General features: G+C 49.0%; 1 protein-coding gene and 1 pseudogene across 2 annotated transcripts in view; one reads left to right on the top strand and one right to left on the bottom strand.

Annotated features, from left to right (window-relative positions):
* TEAD4 (TEA domain transcription factor 4) overlaps positions 1–19,077 on the top strand; it is a 59,196-nt gene that overhangs the window by 12,048 nt on the left and 28,071 nt on the right. For both annotated transcript variants that reach the window (XM_033118199.1, XM_033118200.1), the window contains exon 2: positions 13,870–14,124. In XM_033118199.1, coding sequence (XP_032974090.1) covers positions 14,118–14,124 — 7 coding nt within the window. In that variant the 5' untranslated portion in view covers positions 13,870–14,117. The remainder of the gene's footprint in view (positions 1–13,869; positions 14,125–19,077) is intronic.
* Positions 8,121–9,659, bottom strand: LOC117028869 (midkine-like; annotated as a pseudogene).

Below are 19,077 nucleotides of genomic sequence, written 5' to 3'. Positions count from 1 at the left end.
CCCTCTCCTTCCTTCATCCTGGGACTCGCCTGCCTGCGGCCTGGGAACTCTCCTGTCTTGTCTCTTTTCATTTCTAGCTATAAATAGGCCATTTTCCTTTGACTCCCGTATATATATTTTTAATTTTAAAAATTTAGTGTTCAATTACTGTGACATACAATATTGTATTAGTTTCAGGTGTATAAAACAACATAAGTGATTAGACATTATTATACCTCACAAAGTGATCACCCCAATAAGTCTATTGCTTATCTGGCACAGTACATGGTTATTACAGTATTATTGATTATTCTCCCTATGCTGTACTTTACATCCCTGGGACTGTTTTGTTTTAATTAGTTTCAGGTGTACAAAGCAATGTAACAGTCAGACATTTACACCCCTCACAAAGTGATAACCCCCCTCCCCCAATCCACTACCCCTCTGACATCGTATAGAGCTGCTACAATTCCATTGACTCTATTCCCTGTGCTGTGCTCCACAGCCTGTGACCATATATATATGTATATTTATATACATACATACATATATATATATTTAATTATAGTTGACTGTCTCCTATATTTTGGACCCAGGTCCCCTGAAGTCCCTTCTTTTCCCCTTCTCTGCTCACATCTTCCCCCTTCTATCTCCTGGTGCTTTTTAAAAAAAATGTGGTAAAACGTACATAACATAAAATTTACTGTTTTAACCGTTTTAAGTGTACAGTTCCCCTGCATTAAGTGCATCGAGTACACTGACAGTGTTGTGCTACCATCCCCATTTATCTTCAGAACTTTGTAACGCCCCAAACAGAAACTCTGTACCCCTTAAACAATGACGCCTCATTCCCTCTTCCCGCAGTCAGCAGATACGGAACCATTGGTTCTGTGGGAGACACAGGCTTAGGTTCCGGCAAACCTCTCGCACGGTGTTTTCATCAACTGATGAAGTCATAACCTTTGTTTTATGTGTGTTTCTGTTCAAAGACATTTTATTTAATATGTATTTGATTCGTTATCACAGAACTCACAGCTAACAGCACTGTGACTCATGCCTGGAAGCTTATCTGACACATGTATTTCCTCCAGAAGTGACATAACAGCCTTCGTACACGTAGAACACTAGAAAACACCTTGGCCTACACTTGGGGACCATTGTAAACAGCAAAATCAATAACAAAGATGCAAATAACTGTGGCACTAAGTAGACCGTGACAAGGACACTTGTTTCCAGTGTGAGAGCCGAGACCAGAAGCAGGCAGAGTGCAGCCTTGTCTTAGTGGGGAACGTGTGCGACACCGTTTTGGCTGCGCAGCACTTGTTCACGTCTGCAGATGCCCACGAGTGTGCCTCAAGTATCGATTTGGGGGTTACAGATTTTAGTGAGTAGGCAAATTTGCGAATATGGACTCTGAATATTGTGTGAATAATAAGGACTGACTGTATTTACGTCTTCACAAGGAACCCTGGACATTGAGGGCAGGACATGTCATGTGTGACTTGGTACCCAATGCCTGGCATGTAGTAGGTGCTCACTGTACCACTTTGAATGAATGAGTGAAAGACTCAGAGGGCTAATGTGCTAATGGTGAGGTGTTAGGCAAGAAAATAATTGAGAGATTTTATTTTTGCCAGGGAACCTGCTTAACCACAGGTGTGGGTCATGTGCTCATCTCCTACCTAAGCACCAACTTTCTCCTCATCAAGAGGCACCAGATGCTGGTCATAGTGATTGGCATTGTGGAGCAGCAAAGTGCAGGGCTGAGGTTTAGTTCTAGTCCCTGTTTCAACTTCACCAGGGTCTGCGGGAGTAGTGGGGTCTGTGCTGAGAAAGGGACCAGGAAGCCTTTTGCATCCACAGAGGGAAACGCCTCTTTCCCCGTAGCTGGTCAGTCAGAGTCTGGTACCCCCTCCTTGTTACTCATCATCGCTAACTTAAGTCCTTCACGCTGTACACTCAGACCACTCCCCCTCCTGTGGGCCACAGAACGGTTGGCAGAGAGGTCAGAGCAGCATTGTGGGGGGCGCGAGCTGGGTTGCTGCTGGAAGGGACTGAGCTCCTCCACTCAGAGCTCTGGGGCTTGAGCACTGTGCTTCACCCGGGGAGGTTCTGCCGCCATCTGAAATGAGGTGGTCCTGGCTACCTCAGGGGGTGTTGGGAGCATTAGAGGAGATGGTAGCCCAGAGCCAGGCATGGTACCCAGTGGCCTCGATGTTAAAATCATTCTCTCTGGTAAGCAGGACGTTTCTGTCCCTCAGTGCCTGGGTACCTCCTCAACAGCCAGGCCTGCCCCCAAGGAGTGTTGGACCCCCAATTCTGTCCTGCAGGGTCATCTGCCCAGTGCATGGAGGCCATGCATGAGGCAGGGAGGCAGCACTGTGTTGGGGAGATGAGCTCCCTGCGCTGACTCAGCTCTGCCTGCAGGATGGGTTCCGCTCCCTGGCCCCACGCACCTGTCCTCTCCTTCCCTCTCCAGCTTTCTGAACTACAGCTCAGCAGCCAGTGAATTTCCCCTGGTCCTCAGACATCCCTGGCTAGAGTTGGTAAAGAAGACTGACTTAGAATGAAAGACAGAAGACAGCTGAGAAGGCCGATGAGTAGGGGAGGCAGGAAGTGTCCCCGGCCCCCCTGTGGGCTGGGCTGAGGAGCCCCCCAGGGCGGGGACAAGCCTTGGCGGAGCTGTGTGCTCTGTACCTGCTTCCACGGAAGCCCCTCCCACATCCTGGCACCTATGTATCACGTGTTCTGGACCAGCCTCCCGCCCTCCATCTAAAGCCTAAGCCCCCTGAGCGCCTGAACCTGTTTCTCCTGAGTTTAGTCCAGGAGTCAGTGATACTCAATAGATGGTTTACAAAATTTTTTTTTTTAATTTCCGCTTTATTGAGATATAATTGACATAAAATTATAAGGTATTTAAAGTACATCTGGTGATTTGATATATGTATACATTGTGAAAGGATTGCCCTGTCTAGTTAATTAACACATCTGTTACCTCATGTATTTATCTGTTTTTCTAATGACAATATTCAAGTTCTACTCTCTTTGCAAATTTCAATGATATAATAGTGTCATCAATGGTATCAATAGACCGTGTTTTACCCTAGATCCTCGGAACTTACTCGCCTTATAGCTGAGCGTCTGTATCCTTTTACCGGCATCTCCCTGTTCCCCTCCCCTCAGTAGATGTTTGTTGATGGATTGGTGTCAGGAATGAAACAAGTACAGAGGCCCACCCTAAGCAGGAAAACCAAGTGAGTAAACTCGGGGTTTAGGAGGTGCTGAGGAGCCTGAGGGGCTGGAGGGAAGGCTCCGGTCTCCTGTTCCTGATATCCTCTCCTGTTCTTATTTCAGAAATGAGGGCAGGCCAGTGAAGGCACACGGACCCCCCAAACCAGGGGGTTCGCACTTCTCCTTCAGTGTGTGCACCCTTGTGGCCCCGCCTCCAGCGGCTAGTCCAGTGGGAATAGCTAGGATAATGAGGGGAGGAGCCATTTGCATCTGCTCTGAAATGAATGGGTGGGGAAGATCCACATTCCATTCAGGGTCGACATTCTGACATTCTGTGGCCACACTGTTAGACTGGGCAGAGCACCTGGGGTTCCAGGACGGGACAGCTCTGGCTTTAACCAAGCCTTGCAGATAAGCCCCCACCCTGAAGGAGGATTCCTGGTCTGGGATTGAGACAGAAGGGGATTCGCTTCCGCCCTGAGTTACTTTAGCCTCTCCCCCTGTCTCCTACATCTTCATACCTCTAGGACAAATGTATCTCAAAGACTCGGATGGATCTCCTGGAAGGAAACTCCAGGTTTTCTTTTTCCTCCCAGCTTCTCAGTTGTAGGAGCCATTGGGATGAAGGAGGTAGTTCTTTCAAAGGGCCCGAGGAGAGAAGCAACAGAATGAGACTGAGGCATCAGTGAGCAGGAAGTGAGAGCCCACGGATCAGGAGAATCCTGGTATGGTTGGAACATTTAGCCTGGATCCCAGAGCTCTTGGAATCAGAGTAGGGAGAAGAGGGGCAGAGAGAGCCATTTCTATCTTCCTAATTGAGAGGGAGACTCAGGCCCTCTCCTAATTCTCTCTCCCGAACTTTCTAGATGATACCAGGTAAGTCTTATAAACTTTCTGAGTTTCAGTCTCCATAACTTCCAATTTGGGGTCAGGGAGCACGGAGAGGAGGTTATTAAATGTGTTGACCTGCAACGAGTTAGACATTATGATAAAAGGAAATGAGAAATAGATTTGTCCCTGACTGAGGAACAGGGATAGGTGGAAGAATCGCTCCTTAAGGTGACATCTGCTACCTAAATCCCCGACACTGAGGCCGCAGTTGGGGAGATGCTAGTGTATGGGAAGTAACCGTGTTCCCCAGTAGTTCCCAGTCCAGCCAGGGAAACAGGTGAGCAAGGTGCCATCAATTCTACAGGACCAGGCGTTGTCAGAATTGCATGTTGGGGGCTCTAGGGGCTGCGGGGAGTGAGGTGGGGCTTAGAAGTTCACTGGTGGTCGTGGAAGACTCCTCAAGGGGGTGGGCTTTGAGGGCAGGAGCTGGGTATCTCCAGGACACAGCCACGGACCAGGCAGGGGACAGAGTTTCAGGGTCTGAGACCTGGTTTTTCCAGTGTCTCAGGGCAAGCTATTTGCCCTCCTTGAGCCTCGGTTTCTCCATTTATAACCTGGAGACCACGACTCCCTTTGTGTCCTGAAAGGGGTTTTGAGGAGTTACTGTTCTCATTATTGGAAAACCCCGGATGAAAGCCCCTAAGTTCGTGAGCCTTCTGAAAATTCCTGAGTAACCCACATCTGTGGCCCCTAGGATGGGACCTGGAGTTTGCAGTGGGTGGGCCATCTGGTGGGCTTTTGGGTGGGGTGGGGGGCAGAGCAGGAGGCTGCTGGGAGCAGAGGCCAGAGCAGCGCCAGGCCCTGGGAGACAAGTCAGGGATTATTTTTATTCCTCTGTTCATGGCACATGGCCCAGGCTTAACCATGCCATCTGTCCCCCACTCCAGCTCTCATCCTGGCAGGCCCCGAGGGTCACTGTGGAGCACTTGGGGAGAGGAGGAGTGGGGATCCTTTTCTGGGCTGGTATTGGCTTACCCCCCACTCTCCTAGCTGTGGGGCAGAGGCTGTGTGGGAAGTTGGCCTAGTGAGAGGAGCAGCTGCCAGGCCTAGGGCCGTGGGCGGTGAGGGTGGGAGAGGCTAAGCCAGGAGGTAGGAGGAGCACGCCACACAGGGCTGAGAGCAACTCCATTTTGGTAACGAAGCCCGTGGCCCAGGGCCTTGGGTGACCTGCTGCCCTGCTTTCTCTGGGACAGACCCAATCTTGGGGACATGGAGTGCAGGTCCTCAGAAAACCTCCCTCGTGGGGCAGCGTCTGGCATACGTCTGGTTTTCCCCAGGTCTGGCGTGCCACTGGGCTGTCCTGGGCCCACCTTCTGCAGGGACCCACGGTACTCATTTCACCCATGGGTTTAACTCAGCTCAGGTGAAGGGCAGACCCGGAGACCACATCCTCTGGCTCTCAGTGGGCCTCACACAGGGTCAGGAAAGTTGAGCCTCCCTCCTTGTCTTCTCTCCTAACTTTCTGGCCTCCACAGCACCCTCTGCCTGACCCCGACTATCCATCTGTGTTTGGTGTCCGGTTCCAGAAGAAAATCCAGGTTAAAGCCAGGACATCTGAGGCCTTAGATATTAATATTATTAATTAGCCTTAATATTAGGTATTAGGGCGTGAGGTATATGTACCTATCAAGTCCATTTAGGGCTTTACACCTTCCACTTGGCATTATTTATAGCTGAGTGAAAATGATTGTAAGGGCGGTGATGATGACGGTGAATAGCTCTCATTGAGCACTGACTGGCAGGCCCCGGATTAGTTGACATTTCATCTTATTGACCATCATATGGGCCATCTCTCCATGGCAGCTCAGTTCCCTGACCGCCTCTGAGCAAAGCCACAGCTGAGAGTCTGCAGGGGATGTCTAGAAGCTGCTAGGTAAGCTCCCGAGGACATGAAGGGTCTGGGCAGGGAGTGCGAGCCGCAGACACCGCCAGGACAGAAAGGCCTTGGATCCCAGTGGGAGCAACTCCTCGTCTTACTTTTACAGATGAGCAAACTGACCCGGAGAAATGGAGGGATTGACTGTGGTCACACAGTTGCTTATGGAACTGGAACCCAAAACCAGTCTCTTGATTCCCAGACATCACACATACCGTTTACAAGCCTCCAAAATAAATCCCACAGGGATTTACAACAACTCAAGCTCTCCCTCTGGTGTGGTAAAATCCAGACATTTCCTGAGATTTTCTTTTGTTTCCTGACACTAACACAGGACAGTTCATCCTCCCCACAGAAAAATCATTTCACAGAGAACACTTATCAGCTATCCATTCATTTGTTCATTCTTTTGTTCTCCAGCATTGTGCAATGTGCTGAGGACTTACTAGAGAAAGACAGCCTTCCCTGCCCTCTTGTCTGAAGTGTGGTGAAGGAGACCAGTCTTTCCTGGGAGATAGCAGCTAGAATATACAAAGCACAGGGGTCTGTTGGAGCACATAGGAGGACACCTAATCCAGACTTGAGGTCGGTGTCATCCTCCCAGAGGAAGTGACATTTTGGTTGGGCCTTAATCGGGTGAAATAGGGACAGGGAGTAAAGTTACATAAGTGGTACTTCCAGGTGTGGAGAAAGAGCTTAGCATGTTGGGCTTATCATTTGGGTAATTAAGTTTGGGGGTTGGGAGTGGGTGCAAAGAAGGGTGTACAGAGTGTGGTGCACATGTATGGAAGGTATGGCAGGAAAGCAGGGATCAGCTTGTCAGCTGATGGGCTTTATAAAATCCCATTATGGAGCATGTCATTTTATCTAAGATCGTGGGAAAGCCATTGAAAGATTTTAAGCAGCAGAGGAATCACGGGATCAGATTTGTATTGCAGAAAAGGCACTCTGGATGCCGTGGAAAGGTTATGGAGTCTGGATGGGGTCGGCACAGTCGTCCAGGCAGGTGCTGGCGGAAGCTTTGGATTAGGGCTCTGAGATGGAAAGAGAAGTGGTCCAAAAAGACATTTAGGAGACAGAAAGATAGGCTGTGGTCTTTGCTTACGGTGTGTAAGAACAGTCAAGATACACTCCTAGGTTTCTGGCCTCTGGATGAATGGTGGTGTCATTTCCTAAGTGACAGACGAAGAGGAGCAGGACGCAATGGCAAGCTGCAAGTTTGGTTTCGGACATGTTGAGTTTCAGGAGCTTTGGACAAGTCTGATTAGAGTTGCCCGGTAGGCAGTTGCTCTATAGGCCTAAACTCAGGAAAGACCCGCAGTCTTGGGAATCAAAAACATATAGCAACAGCGTAAGCCATGGGTGGGCATCTCCCATGGGGTATGTACAGCACTGAGAAAAGAGAGGTCAGGTCATAACCCTGATGAAGGCATTTACGGAACGGGTCTGGCAAAATGCAAAGCCAGGGAGAGGAAAGGAAGCGTGAAGACGGTGAGTTAGACAACTTGAGAACGACCTTGGGTCTCCCATGTATTTTGAGAATCAACTTTTTAAGTTTTGTGGAAACCTTATGGGATTTTTAATCAAAACTTCATTGAATTTATGATTTATTTGTGGCGTGTCAACATCTTTATATTTTCCCAATCATGAACATGCAATTTCCTCTCCGTTTATTTAGGCATTTTATGTCTTTCAAAACAGTTACAGTTTTCTTTGTAAAGATCTCAACTGTTCTATTTCTCACTAGATAATTTATGGCTTTGGTTTCTAATGGAATATTGTTAAACATTTTATTGTGTAATACCTTATTTCTGGTATAAAGGAATATAATTGATTTTGGTATTGATCTTGCTGAATTCTTGTAGAGGTTTTTATAATTTGTAGAATCTTTTCAATCTTCTATCAATTCTTTAGAATAATGACAGTTTTACTTCTTCCTTTCCAATCTTCAAATCTCTGTCTGTCTTTTATTAACAGTGAAAATGTTTATGTTTAGAATTAGCCTGATGGACTCAGTTTAGAGGATCCCATTTTGTTGGCAACATCCAAAGCATCATAGCCAGGAGCCCGCCGAACATACGTCTTCTCTCTATCAGGCCTGATCCGGTGTTGACCTTGGCCACGTCAATGTCATGGAGCTTCGTCAAGGAGCTTCTTCACGGCCTGTGATCCGGTACTTGCTGGCCTTGACATCCACAGTGAACACAGTGTGTTGTAGTCTTCTGTCTTCTTCGTGGCCGACATGCTAGTCAGGGGAACTTGCTGAGGGCAGGGTGGTAAGCTGGTTTCTCCTGGGGGTGCTCTTCCCAGGATATGTGGGCTGCCTTCTTCGCTTCCGGCGCCATCTTAGTGAAAAGCCCAAGCTTCCGATCTCTTTATCTTGTCCTACTCTGTTGGCTAGGACTTCTGTGACAGTGTGAGCTTAAATGTTGAAAGGGAGATGATTTATCTTATTACAGAGGTAATACTTTTGGTGTTTCATCATGAAATGTTGCATAGACAAAAGTTCTGGTCAGCAATTCCAACGCGTGTGTGTTGGGGGATTCCCACATCAACTAGTAAGTCTCTAACACCAGCTGGACGGACTGTAATTCAGCTCAGTCCTGACACTAGCTACTCAGAGATGGATCCTATCCCACAGCTTAGGGGCTCAGTCTCACAAGACTGCTTCCCCCTTCAGATGCCAATCGCAAGCCTGGGTTATCACAGGCTATAGATTAGAGGTTCCAACAACCCCCTCCTTGGGTTCAATTACCTTGCAATTACTTCGCTAGTGTGGGTCACAGAGCACAGAGAAACGTGTGACTTACTATGTTACCAGTTTGTTCTGAGACTATATCTCAGAGACAGCTGCATGGAAGAGATGCATAGGGCAAGGTTGGGGAAAGGGCGTGGAACTTCCATGACCTCTCCAAGTGTGCACCGCTCTCCCCAATCCCTACGTGTTCACCAATTTGGAAGCTCTTCTTTTTTTTTCTTTTCTTTTTTCCCTTTAATTAAAAGAAAAGCTTTTATTGGGGAAAAAAGTGAGGGTGTGTTTTGTTTGTTTCTTAGTAATGGCATCATTGTGGGGAAGAACAAAAGGGGTCTGGGGAATCAAATCCCTTTGAGGAGAGGCTCAAGCTACCCAGAATCCCTCTCCCTCCACACTGTGGGCCCTGGGGGTGGGGGTGGGTGGGGGTGGGGAGTGAAAGGGATGAAGCAGGGCGTGGTAGACAAGTTTGCAGAGTAGACAGAGGCTGTGGGTTATGTCTTGGGCCTACGGGACAGAGGGTGTGGGCCTTGGCTTTGATCTTGGGGGTGCAGGGCTGGGTCACCCAGATGGTGTCCTGGTACTACACATTGTATTGTGCCTGCTTCAGGGGGTTTGGTAGGCTTTGGTGCCTGTGCCACTGTCACACGCTCCCCAACTCTCCAACTTCTACTTGGAAAGGTTCCAAACTCTTTCTTCCAGTTGCAGGGCACCCTGCACTGAATGCACTGAGTCAGGGCCCTGCAGGGACCCTCACAGAAACCCACATACAGACCTTGCTGCTGGGAGTGCAGGACTGCCAGGAACACTCTGCACTTGCTGTCTCTGTCTGGGCACCTTTCTTCACTTTGCCTTTCCTTTTGGCCATTACAGAAGTGAGCGCCAGCAGGATGAGGAGGGCAAGAGAAGGAGGAAGCCTAGGTGCTGCATCTCACTTGCTGCCCATGTCCTCCCCCCAGGCTGTCCTTTTGGGTTTTTATGGAGGCTGAGGCATGACTGATCAAATCATTGGCCATAGGCAACTGACTGAACCGTCAGCTCCTGCCCCACCCCAGAGATGGGTGGGGGAGCCCGAAAGTTCCAGCCCTCTAATCGCAAGGTTGGTTCTCCTGACCACCAGACCCGATCCTTAGGTGCCTTCCAAAAGTCACCTCCTTCACATAATAAGACACCTCGGTCCCTCTCGTCACTTAGGAAATTCCAAGGGTTTTAGGAGCTCTGTGCCAGAAACCCGGACAAAGACCAAATATCTATTGTTATAAATCATAGTATCACAGTAGGTTTTTGGAAGATACCTTTTGGCAGATTAAGGAAGTTCCTTTAGTTTCTAGTAGTTTGCTAAGAATTTTTATTGTGAATGGGTCTTGAATTTTATCAAATTCATGTTCTGAACTTATGGTCAGAAATACGGTTTTCCTGTGTGCTGCATGTGTATATTGCATGGCCAAACGTCGTCGTCGTCATCGTCGTTATTGTGTTTATATAGTTAATATTGTTGAGATTCACTCTTATTTTTACCATTTAACATTTCTCACCATTCTTCCATGTGTGTAATGCTTTCTTTTCATATCAGTTCCTTTTATTTTTAAAAAATACTTCCTTTACTGTTTTTTTTTCCCAGTGAAGGTCTGTAAGTACTAAATTCTTTCCATCTTTGTCTGAAAATACCTTTATTTAATGTTCACTCTTGAATGATATTTTGTTTGGGTTTTAAATTCTGGGTTGACAATTATTTTTCTCTCAACAATTTGGAGATGTTTTGTGTCTTCTAGTGTTACTGTTGAAAAGTCTATTAGCAATATATGCAATCAATATAATAGTCCTTTCTTTTTTGGTACTCTGTCCTTTTTCATTTTGGATGCTTTTAAGATCTATTCTTTATTTCTGCAGTACCTCTGATATGTGTTTATTTTATTTGAATTTATTCTAGTTAGGATTCAGAATGGTTCCTGAATTGGAGGATTAATGTATTTCATTAATTCTGGAAAATTCCCTGCCATTATTTCAAATGTTCTACTTCATTTTCCATATTCTCTCTTTCTGGAATGCTAATTGGAGGTATGTTGAACTGTCTTATTTTGTTCTCCTTGCTCTTTATCATCATTTAAAAAAAAAATGCATTTCTGAATAATGTCCTCAATCTATCTTCCAGATTGTTAATTCTTTCTCTAGCTGTATCTAATTTGCTGTTAATCTTAACCATTGAGTTTTTAATTTCAGTGAGTACAAAGTTTATTTCTAAATAGTTTTTTTTGTTCTTTTTACATTCTGCTTTGTGTTTTGATAGTGTCTAATTCTCTTGTTTCCAATTCCTTGTTAATAGTTTTTAATCTGATATTTCAAATATCAATAGTTCTTGGGGACCTAATCTTGTTAAATCTTGATCATCGTGGATTGTTTCTTATATGTTGTAATTTGGGGTTTTGAGATCCTCTTTAGCAAGTTATTATCTTTGGGAATTCTCTGCAGTTATTCTCTGCAGGAATTCTTTGGGTTAAGATTGTCTTTTCGAGATTTTTCAGCCTGGGACCACTGTTTATTTTTGTGGTTTGGCTGGGAGTTCCTAAGTAATATAAAAATCAAATCTGCTTAAGGGTAGGCCCTTTGGTACAAATTCTTAGGAAAGACAGTTGTTTTTTTATACCTAGAGCTTAGACCAAGACGGGCAATCTTCCCTCTCATATGTTGTCGGAGTCTACCTTTTCTCTGAGGATTGAGATATATAGTTCCCTGTTCCAACCTCCTTGTATCTCTTATGTCTAAGGTCTCATCTCTGAGTGTTCATTAAAACCAGTGGCTTTATGACTAAGATTAGCTTCACCCTGGCCTCCCAGAGCTACTGTTGTAACATCCCATTTGCTTATTGCTATAGCTTAGAGTTCTCTCACGTTGGGCCTCTAGGGGTTTACTTTCTTTTGAAGTCAGCTATGCATTTAAAAGTGTATTTGTTATATTTTATTTATCACTTCTACGTTCCTTTTATGGAGTGAGAGTTTTTAGATCATCTTTATTTACTATATTGTCAGAAATTAAAGTTGACAACTCTTTTAAAAAGTTTATTTTGGAAAGTACAGAAAAATGCTTCAACGCTATGATAGAATCAAGACCAGAATTTCTGGTGGAGAATAAACTTCGTTTTTTTCAGATCAAGTGACCCCCTAAGACACACTTTAAGGAAACCTTATTTTAACAGCCCCAGAGAGGAAGCCATTTGTTATGCTGAAAGTCCTGGGACACTGGGGGACAGAGATCGAGACCCAGCTGCTTTGTTGACTTGCTATATGACCTTGGGCAAGTCCTTAGGCCTTTCTGGGCCTCAGTTTCCTCATCTACAAGCCGAGGAAAATGGGTTAGGTTTCCCCCAGTTTTCCTGCTTTCCATTTCAATGGTTTATCCTCCTTCCGACTCTACACCTGTGCCCGCAGTCTGGCCACGCTCCTTGGCACCTCCGCTCCCTCCCAGTATGCGCCACCCCCACTCGGCTCCTCCCCTCCCTTTGCTGGATATTGACCACACTGACCCTCATGCCCACCTGTCTGTGAAAAACTGTTCTTATAACATGCCTAGTTGTGGGGGGAGAGGTTTCAGGCATGAGGAAGGGAGAAAACGCCAGGAACGCTCTGGGACGGTCTCATCTCAGAGGGTCCTGGATGGAAGTGGGCTGGACCTCAGGTGTTTAGACTCCTAGCCCTGGGTTTGGGCTTCTGGGGGTTGTTCCTCGTGGCTACTGGGGGAGAAGGAAAGGGGTGATATGTGAAATGTGTGATGGGGATATGTGCAGTGGCTGGCCCCCCCTCCCCCCGCCCTCGAGAGAGCTGTGGGAGGTAAATGGTCCCCACCTCGTATGCATAATCCACAAACTGCTTTAAGATTACTAGGATGTCCTGCTCCTTCCCAAACCCCTGAAAACTGTGTTCAGAAATTGGCAGCTTGGACAGTTGGAGCCAGGAGGTCACTGCATTTGTCTCATGCTGGTGGCAAGGACGGGGTTGTGTAGTCAGCTTCTGGAGACACCAGCAAGTCAGCGCTGCCATGGCCCCAGCGTGGGAGACTCTTCCAGGCCTAAAAGTTTTTTCTTTAGAAAGAGCTCAAGCTGGGATGGAAGAGAGAATAGTAAGCAGCATTTTGCTTTGCATCCTTTTTTTTTTTTCTTTTTAAATTAAAAATTTTAATGGTGGTAAAAACCACATAAATTTTGTCATCTTAACCATTTTTAAGTGTATAGCGCAGTAGTGTTAAACGTATATGCACATTGTTGTGCAATAGAGCTCCAGAACTTTTTCATCTTGCAAAACTGAAACTTTATATCCATGAACACCAACTCCCCATTTTTTCCTCCCACCAGCCCCTGGTAACCACTGCTTTCTGTCTCTGACTTTGATTACTTTAGATACCTCGGATAACTGGAATTATATGTTATTCATCTTTGTGTTTCTGGGTGATTTCACTGAGCATTATGCCCTTAAGATTCATGTTGTAGCACGTGACAGAATTTTCTTCCATTGTTGGCATATACCACATTTTGTTCTCTGTTCATCCATCCGTGGACACGTGGGTTGCCCTTGGCTGTCGTGAATAACGCAGCTGTGAACATGGTGTACAACTATCTCTTTAGGACCCTGCTTTCAGTTCTGTTGGATATATACCCAGAAATGGGATTGCTGGATCATAGGTAGTTCTATTTTAATTTTTTGAGAAATCGCCATACTGTTTTCCACAGCAGCTGCCATTTTATATTCCTGCCAACAGTGCACAGTGTTTTGCATCCTTTTTGTCCATTGTTGATTTAACGCCAGACCATGCTCAGGCACTTGGTGCTTGTCTCCTACTTCCCAGCCCCATCTGGGTTCTTAGAGCCACGATCCAAGAGTGTCCAGGTCACTGTGCTCCTGTGACAGGCGGGAAGCTGAGGTCTGCAGAGTGGAGATGACCTGCTGGCTCCCAGGCCTCCTGACCGTCCTGGACCTTTTACTTCGCTCTTGGGCCTCTGCAGTCCCTGGCCTTTCCCCTCCAACCTCCTGTGCCATGAGTGGCCAGGCAAGGAAGAGCAACTGGTTCTAGGGCTTGGCACCTCCTGGGTGTCCCCCTTCCCACAGTCCACATAGTTCTTCCAGCAATACCATGGTTTCTTCCCACTCAGGTCCAACGGGCGCTCCTCCAAGCGGAGCCTTGGAGGGCAAGGCCGGCACCATTACCTCCAACGAGTGGAGCTCTCCTAACTCCCCTGAGGGGAGCAACGTCTCTGGGGGCAGCCAGGCATTGGACAAGCCCATCGACAATGACGCGGAGGGCGTGTGGAGCCCGGACATCGAGCAGAGCTTCCAGGAGGCCCTGGCGATCTACCCACCCTGCGGCCGGCGCAAGATCATCCTGTCGGATGAGGGCAAGATGTACGGTAAGCAGCCTGTTGGGCGGGACAGCAGGCCCCTGAGCTCAGGGTCCTGCTCTGCAAATAGAGCCCTGGCGAAGGGTGAGGTACAGCAACCTTGGGGGTCCCTCCAAGGGACGGAGGGGGAGAGATCTCTTGGGGCTCTAGCAGGTGGACACTGCTTTCTTCTGAGCTGGGTTCCCAAGGATGGGAGGACATCTGAGGAGAAGCCTTTGAGTGGGTGAGGAGCTGCGGCAGTGGGAGACTAGGGAAAGCAGTAGAACACCGGACAAATCCACAGGCCGTTCCCCAGGCAGACGCCTCATCTTCTCCCTGCTTCCCACTGGGCTGTGAAGGGGGGTCCGGAAGGTGGCCACTGGCCTCATTCTCTCCTTCATGAGCCTTCTGGGTGCCAGGTTTTGGGGCGGGGCGGGCAGATCTATCCCTGCTCATATTATGATGGGTGAGCACACAAGTAACTGACTGCAAGGCAGACTGGAGGGTCCGAGGAAAGATTCAAGCAGACGGCGGTAGACCTCACTCAGGACAGATCCCCTCCAGCTGAGCGTGATCTGGAAAGGCTTGGTCTCCCGGAGTGGCTGAAGATGCAGACATACAGATACAGAGATACTTTATGTGTAGCAGCCATGCGGGAAAACCAAGAGGTCTGCCTAGGGCTGTGTTGACTTTTGGATGGAAGAGAGAGTATCTGGGAAAGTGAAACACAAAAATGAACAGCTAGTGGAAGGCCCAGGTCAGGTTTCCATTCCCATTGGAAAGTCCCCTGGAGCCCCCAGCTTGAAACACTAGTCTTGGGCAGGAGCTAACAGTGTCGGTAACTGGCTGAAGCCCCTGAGAACAGAGAGCCCCCCCTTCCCCCCACCCCCGGCTCCCAGGAAGATGGCTCCAGGCCAGGCACCCACCTCCAGGAGTTTCCATTTAGCTTCTCTCCTCCCAGTCAACACTGGTGCCCCTCCCCCAGCACAGTTGCCCTGTCAGCTGTTTAAAGAGCACCGTGTCAGGGTCTGACTGTATTCGTCTCCTAGGGCTGCTGTAAGGAATTACCGCAAACAGTGCGGCTTAACACAACAGACATATATGCGTGAGGCCGAAAGTGTGAAATCAGACTGTCCTTGGGCCACTTCCTTTTGGCTCTGAGGGAGAATCTGTTCCATGCCTCTCTCTTAGCGTCTCGTGGGTGCTGACAGTCCTTGGGGCTCCTCAGCATGTAGCAGCATCACTCCAGTCTCTGACTCTTGTCACATGGCCGTGTTCCCTCTGTGTATGTTGCTACATGTCCCCCTCTCTTCTTATAAGGACACCAGTCGTTGGGTTAGGGGCCCACCCTAATCCAGTGTGACCTCATCTTAACTAATTACATCTATAGATCTTATTTCCAGATAAGGTCACATTCTGAGGTTCTAGGTGGACAAGAATTTTGGGGGGACAACTATTTCACTTAATCGAACTGACTAAACTCAAATCTGGTTTGTTACGGGCCCAGGGAGTCATAGAGCCCTCACAGCCCCTCCCACTTCACCCTCCACCCACAGCCTTCTCTGCAAGGCCAAATGAGGCCTTCTCTTTTGCTTGTTGGGGAAGCAAACTCCTTTGGAGCTAGACCCTGGGTCTGCTCCTCGGTCACCATTAAAACTGCTCATCTCTCCTTACTACCCACTGCCGTGGCTTTGCTCGGTTCCCACGGTCTCTCTTATTTCTGTGGGCATCCATGCCCTGGGTCGGCCCCCTGTTCCATTCCTACTCTAACCACTTCATGTTTGATGGTTACTTCTTACTCCTGACTCCAATGGAAGCTTCATGGAGGACACAGCTGATGTGTATGGAGCACCTGTTGGGTACCAGGTGTGGGACGGGGTGCTTTACACAGGTCATCCCTGTGGAGGTGGTGAGAAACAGGCTTTTCCTGCTACTTTGGTGTAAAGTGGGGTGGATATTGACCATGAGCTGAGGTGAGAAAGGGCCAGGGGTGTGCAGGGGAGGGCGAGTGGTTCAGCTGGCGAGCTGGCGGGGTCGCTGGCTGGGAAGCCATGTGTGTGCCCAGGACACTTTGCAGGATAAGTCTTCTTGCTGTAAAGGGACAAATTGTCTGACAAACAAGTGTGCAAGTGGCATTTAGCAAAGGGAGAGAACTGAGGTTGCTGAGGTGTCTGGGAAGGCCCGTGGATATGGCAGAAGGTGGCAGAATCGGCAGACATTTATTTCAGTGCCACTGTGCCCCCAACTCCAGTGCTGAGCTGCTCCTTTTTGTGTGTGTGGCAAAATATATGTAATGTTTACCCGTTTAGCCATTAGTGTCCAATTCAGTGGCATGAAGTACAGTCACATTGTTGTGCAACCATCACCACCATCCATCTGTCTCCAGAACTTTCTCATCATCCCCAGCTGATGAACTCCTGGACCCTTCCAACACTAACTCCCCATTCCCCCACACAGCCCCTGGCAGGCACCACTCTTCTGTCTGTCTCTTTGCATATGACTGCTCTAGGCACCTCATATAGCTGGAATCCTACAGTATTTGTCGTTTTGTGACTGGCTTATTTCACTTAGCATAATGTCCTCATGGTTCATCCATGTTGTCACATGGGTCAGAATGTCCCTTCTTTTTATGACTGAATAACATTCCATTGTATGGATAGACCACATTCATTTATACATTCATCTATGGACATTTGGGTGGATCTTAGTTTTATGTAGTTGTTATGGGCAAATATTTCTATCCTCACTTTACCTATCAAGGAATTGGGTTAAGAGACTATCTTCGGTCACCAGATGATTGTGACTGAGCCGGGGTTTGGGAAGTCCAAGGCTGTGGACTTCCAGCAGGCCTGGGGTCAGAAATTCTGTTTGGCAGGAGGGGAGCTGTTGGGTGTGTGTGTGTGTGTGTGTGTGTGTCTGTGTGTGTGTGTAGCAGGACGGAATGGTGTTTGGCAAACTGTCCTGGCCATGTTGGTGTCCCTGTGCAGAAAGTCAGGGAAGGGCACAGGGTGAGGGGATGGCGCAGAGAAGGACCTGGGAGAAGGAGCAGGGAGAGGGGCTGAGCCACGAGTCTCTTAGGTATTCTGAGTGAGACAGGAGCGCCCAGTGGCCTCTGACATCCATTATCTCTTCAGTCTTTTTGAGGGAGGAATTATAACCTCTGCTTGCAGATGCAGAGAGAAGCTCAGAGAGGCCGAGTTTCTGCCATAATCTCTCGGGTAGTAAGCAGGAGAGCTGGGGCTGCAGCCCAGTTCTCCTGCCTCCTTGCACAGCGCTTCCCCATTGCTGAGTGGCCTTTGTGAGTTGTGCAAAGCCTCCCACCTGCTCCTCTCTCATCCCCTCAGCCCTGCCTTCTGCTTGGGCCCCAGCTCCAGGTGGGTCAGGCTCTGGGCAGGGGGCTGGAGGCCGCTCCACTGTGTTGATGACTCGCCCAGCCCACACAGCACCTGTCCTGTGAGGACAGAGCCTGCTGAGGTCCAGACGCTGGTTTATCCTCATCTCTTCTTACCAGGCATGGGGTCTGGGCCAAGGCAGGACTGCACAGGGTGTCGATGGAGGGGCTCTCAGCAGGGGCTCCAGTCCAGCTGGGAGGTATATATAGCTCTGAGCTCAGCCCCAGTGTGTGGGAGGGACCCCAGGGAGGGAAGGGAAGAGGGCCAGGCTGCCAAGCTGACTCAGGCCTCATCTCGCACTTGCCATCCTCCTGCGCCTGAGCCCCCGAGAGCCCCGGTCTTTCAACTCCCCCTCCTGCTGCATCCAGAGGCTGTCATTTGTTTTCCAGGTGGGCCAGCCTGCTGGGGCCCAGGGTGGGAACCAAGAATAAGCAGGCAGGTAGCAGGCTCAGGCAGGGGGAAAGCAGAGTGACTCCAGCGTGCCCAAAGAAGGGTTCTAGACCTGCAGATTCAGGACGGGGATTAGACCTGCTCTCAGCCCCGGCCCAGTGCACACAGAGCAGGACACACTGATGGTGGCCAGACAGACATGCAGATGACAGGCAGAGAGCTGCACAACGGATTAGCGCCTGTTATTTCTGCGCCCAGCCTCCCACATTTGTGGACTGGCTCCCAGGCCGGGGCTGCTAGGCCTCTCTTGCTCACGGCCACCTTCGTTTTTGCCCCGTCACTGTGTGTCCCTTGCCCTGGCACTGACACAATGGTCATTCTGACCTCCTTGGGCCAGCCTGGCCTCTGGCCCCGTGGGCAGGTGTGGGGAGGTGAGCATGGGGCAACTTCTCTCCCCCATCTGCCCTCACACTCGGCCTAACCCTCTCCTGCCGGCTCCGGCTGGGCCCTGCTGTCTTGCTTTCTCCCTCCTGCCGGCAAGAGGCTGTGGCTGGCCCTGGCTTCCGCTGTGCGTTCCTTTCCGCCTGCCGTGCCGCTCGCGCTCCTGGAGCTTGCCCTGCAATCTCCCAAGTCTTTCTGCCTCTCTTCTCTCTCTGCTTCTGCTCTCGTTGCTCTCTTCTTTGTCTCACGGGGTGGCTGTGGCCTGGGCTGCCCAGTCCTGTCAACAGTTCTCATCAAGAGCCTACTGCTCTGAACCAGGCCGGGCTGAGGGCTGTGGGCTGTGTTCTCTATGGCTTCACGGTTGAAGGGGAAAAACAGGAGAATTATCTTTGGAAAGGAAACGAATGGCGTTTGTGTTGTAGACCGCCAGTAAACCAAAGGGCTGGGTTATCTTGGAAGTTTTCTGGAAGGAAGTGGAACTTGAGCTGGTAAAGGCGGGAAGCAAGGGGAGAGGGTGAGTGTTGGCCCAGAGGCGGGACTTGGCGTGGCGGTTTTGGGGATCTGGGCAAGGCCCTGTGATAACAGACAGTCAGAGGTGGAGGGGTCCTCGTTCTGGGTGAGTCACACAGCTGATGAGAGAGAGTAGGGGCTGGCCTGGTGTCGGGGCTCTTGTCACTGAGGTGATGGGACACAGGTCAGGGAGCCTACGCCCAGCTCCTGTCCCCACTGCACAATGTTCCTTGGGTCCTCCGCTGCCCTT

The sequence above is a fragment of the Rhinolophus ferrumequinum genome, chromosome 10 (assembly GCF_004115265.2).
Source record: "Rhinolophus ferrumequinum isolate MPI-CBG mRhiFer1 chromosome 10, mRhiFer1_v1.p, whole genome shotgun sequence".
Taxonomy (NCBI): domain Eukaryota; kingdom Metazoa; phylum Chordata; class Mammalia; order Chiroptera; family Rhinolophidae; genus Rhinolophus; species Rhinolophus ferrumequinum.
The sequence above is the reverse complement of the archived record's forward strand: the minus strand, read 5'-3'. Positions and strand labels throughout refer to the sequence as shown.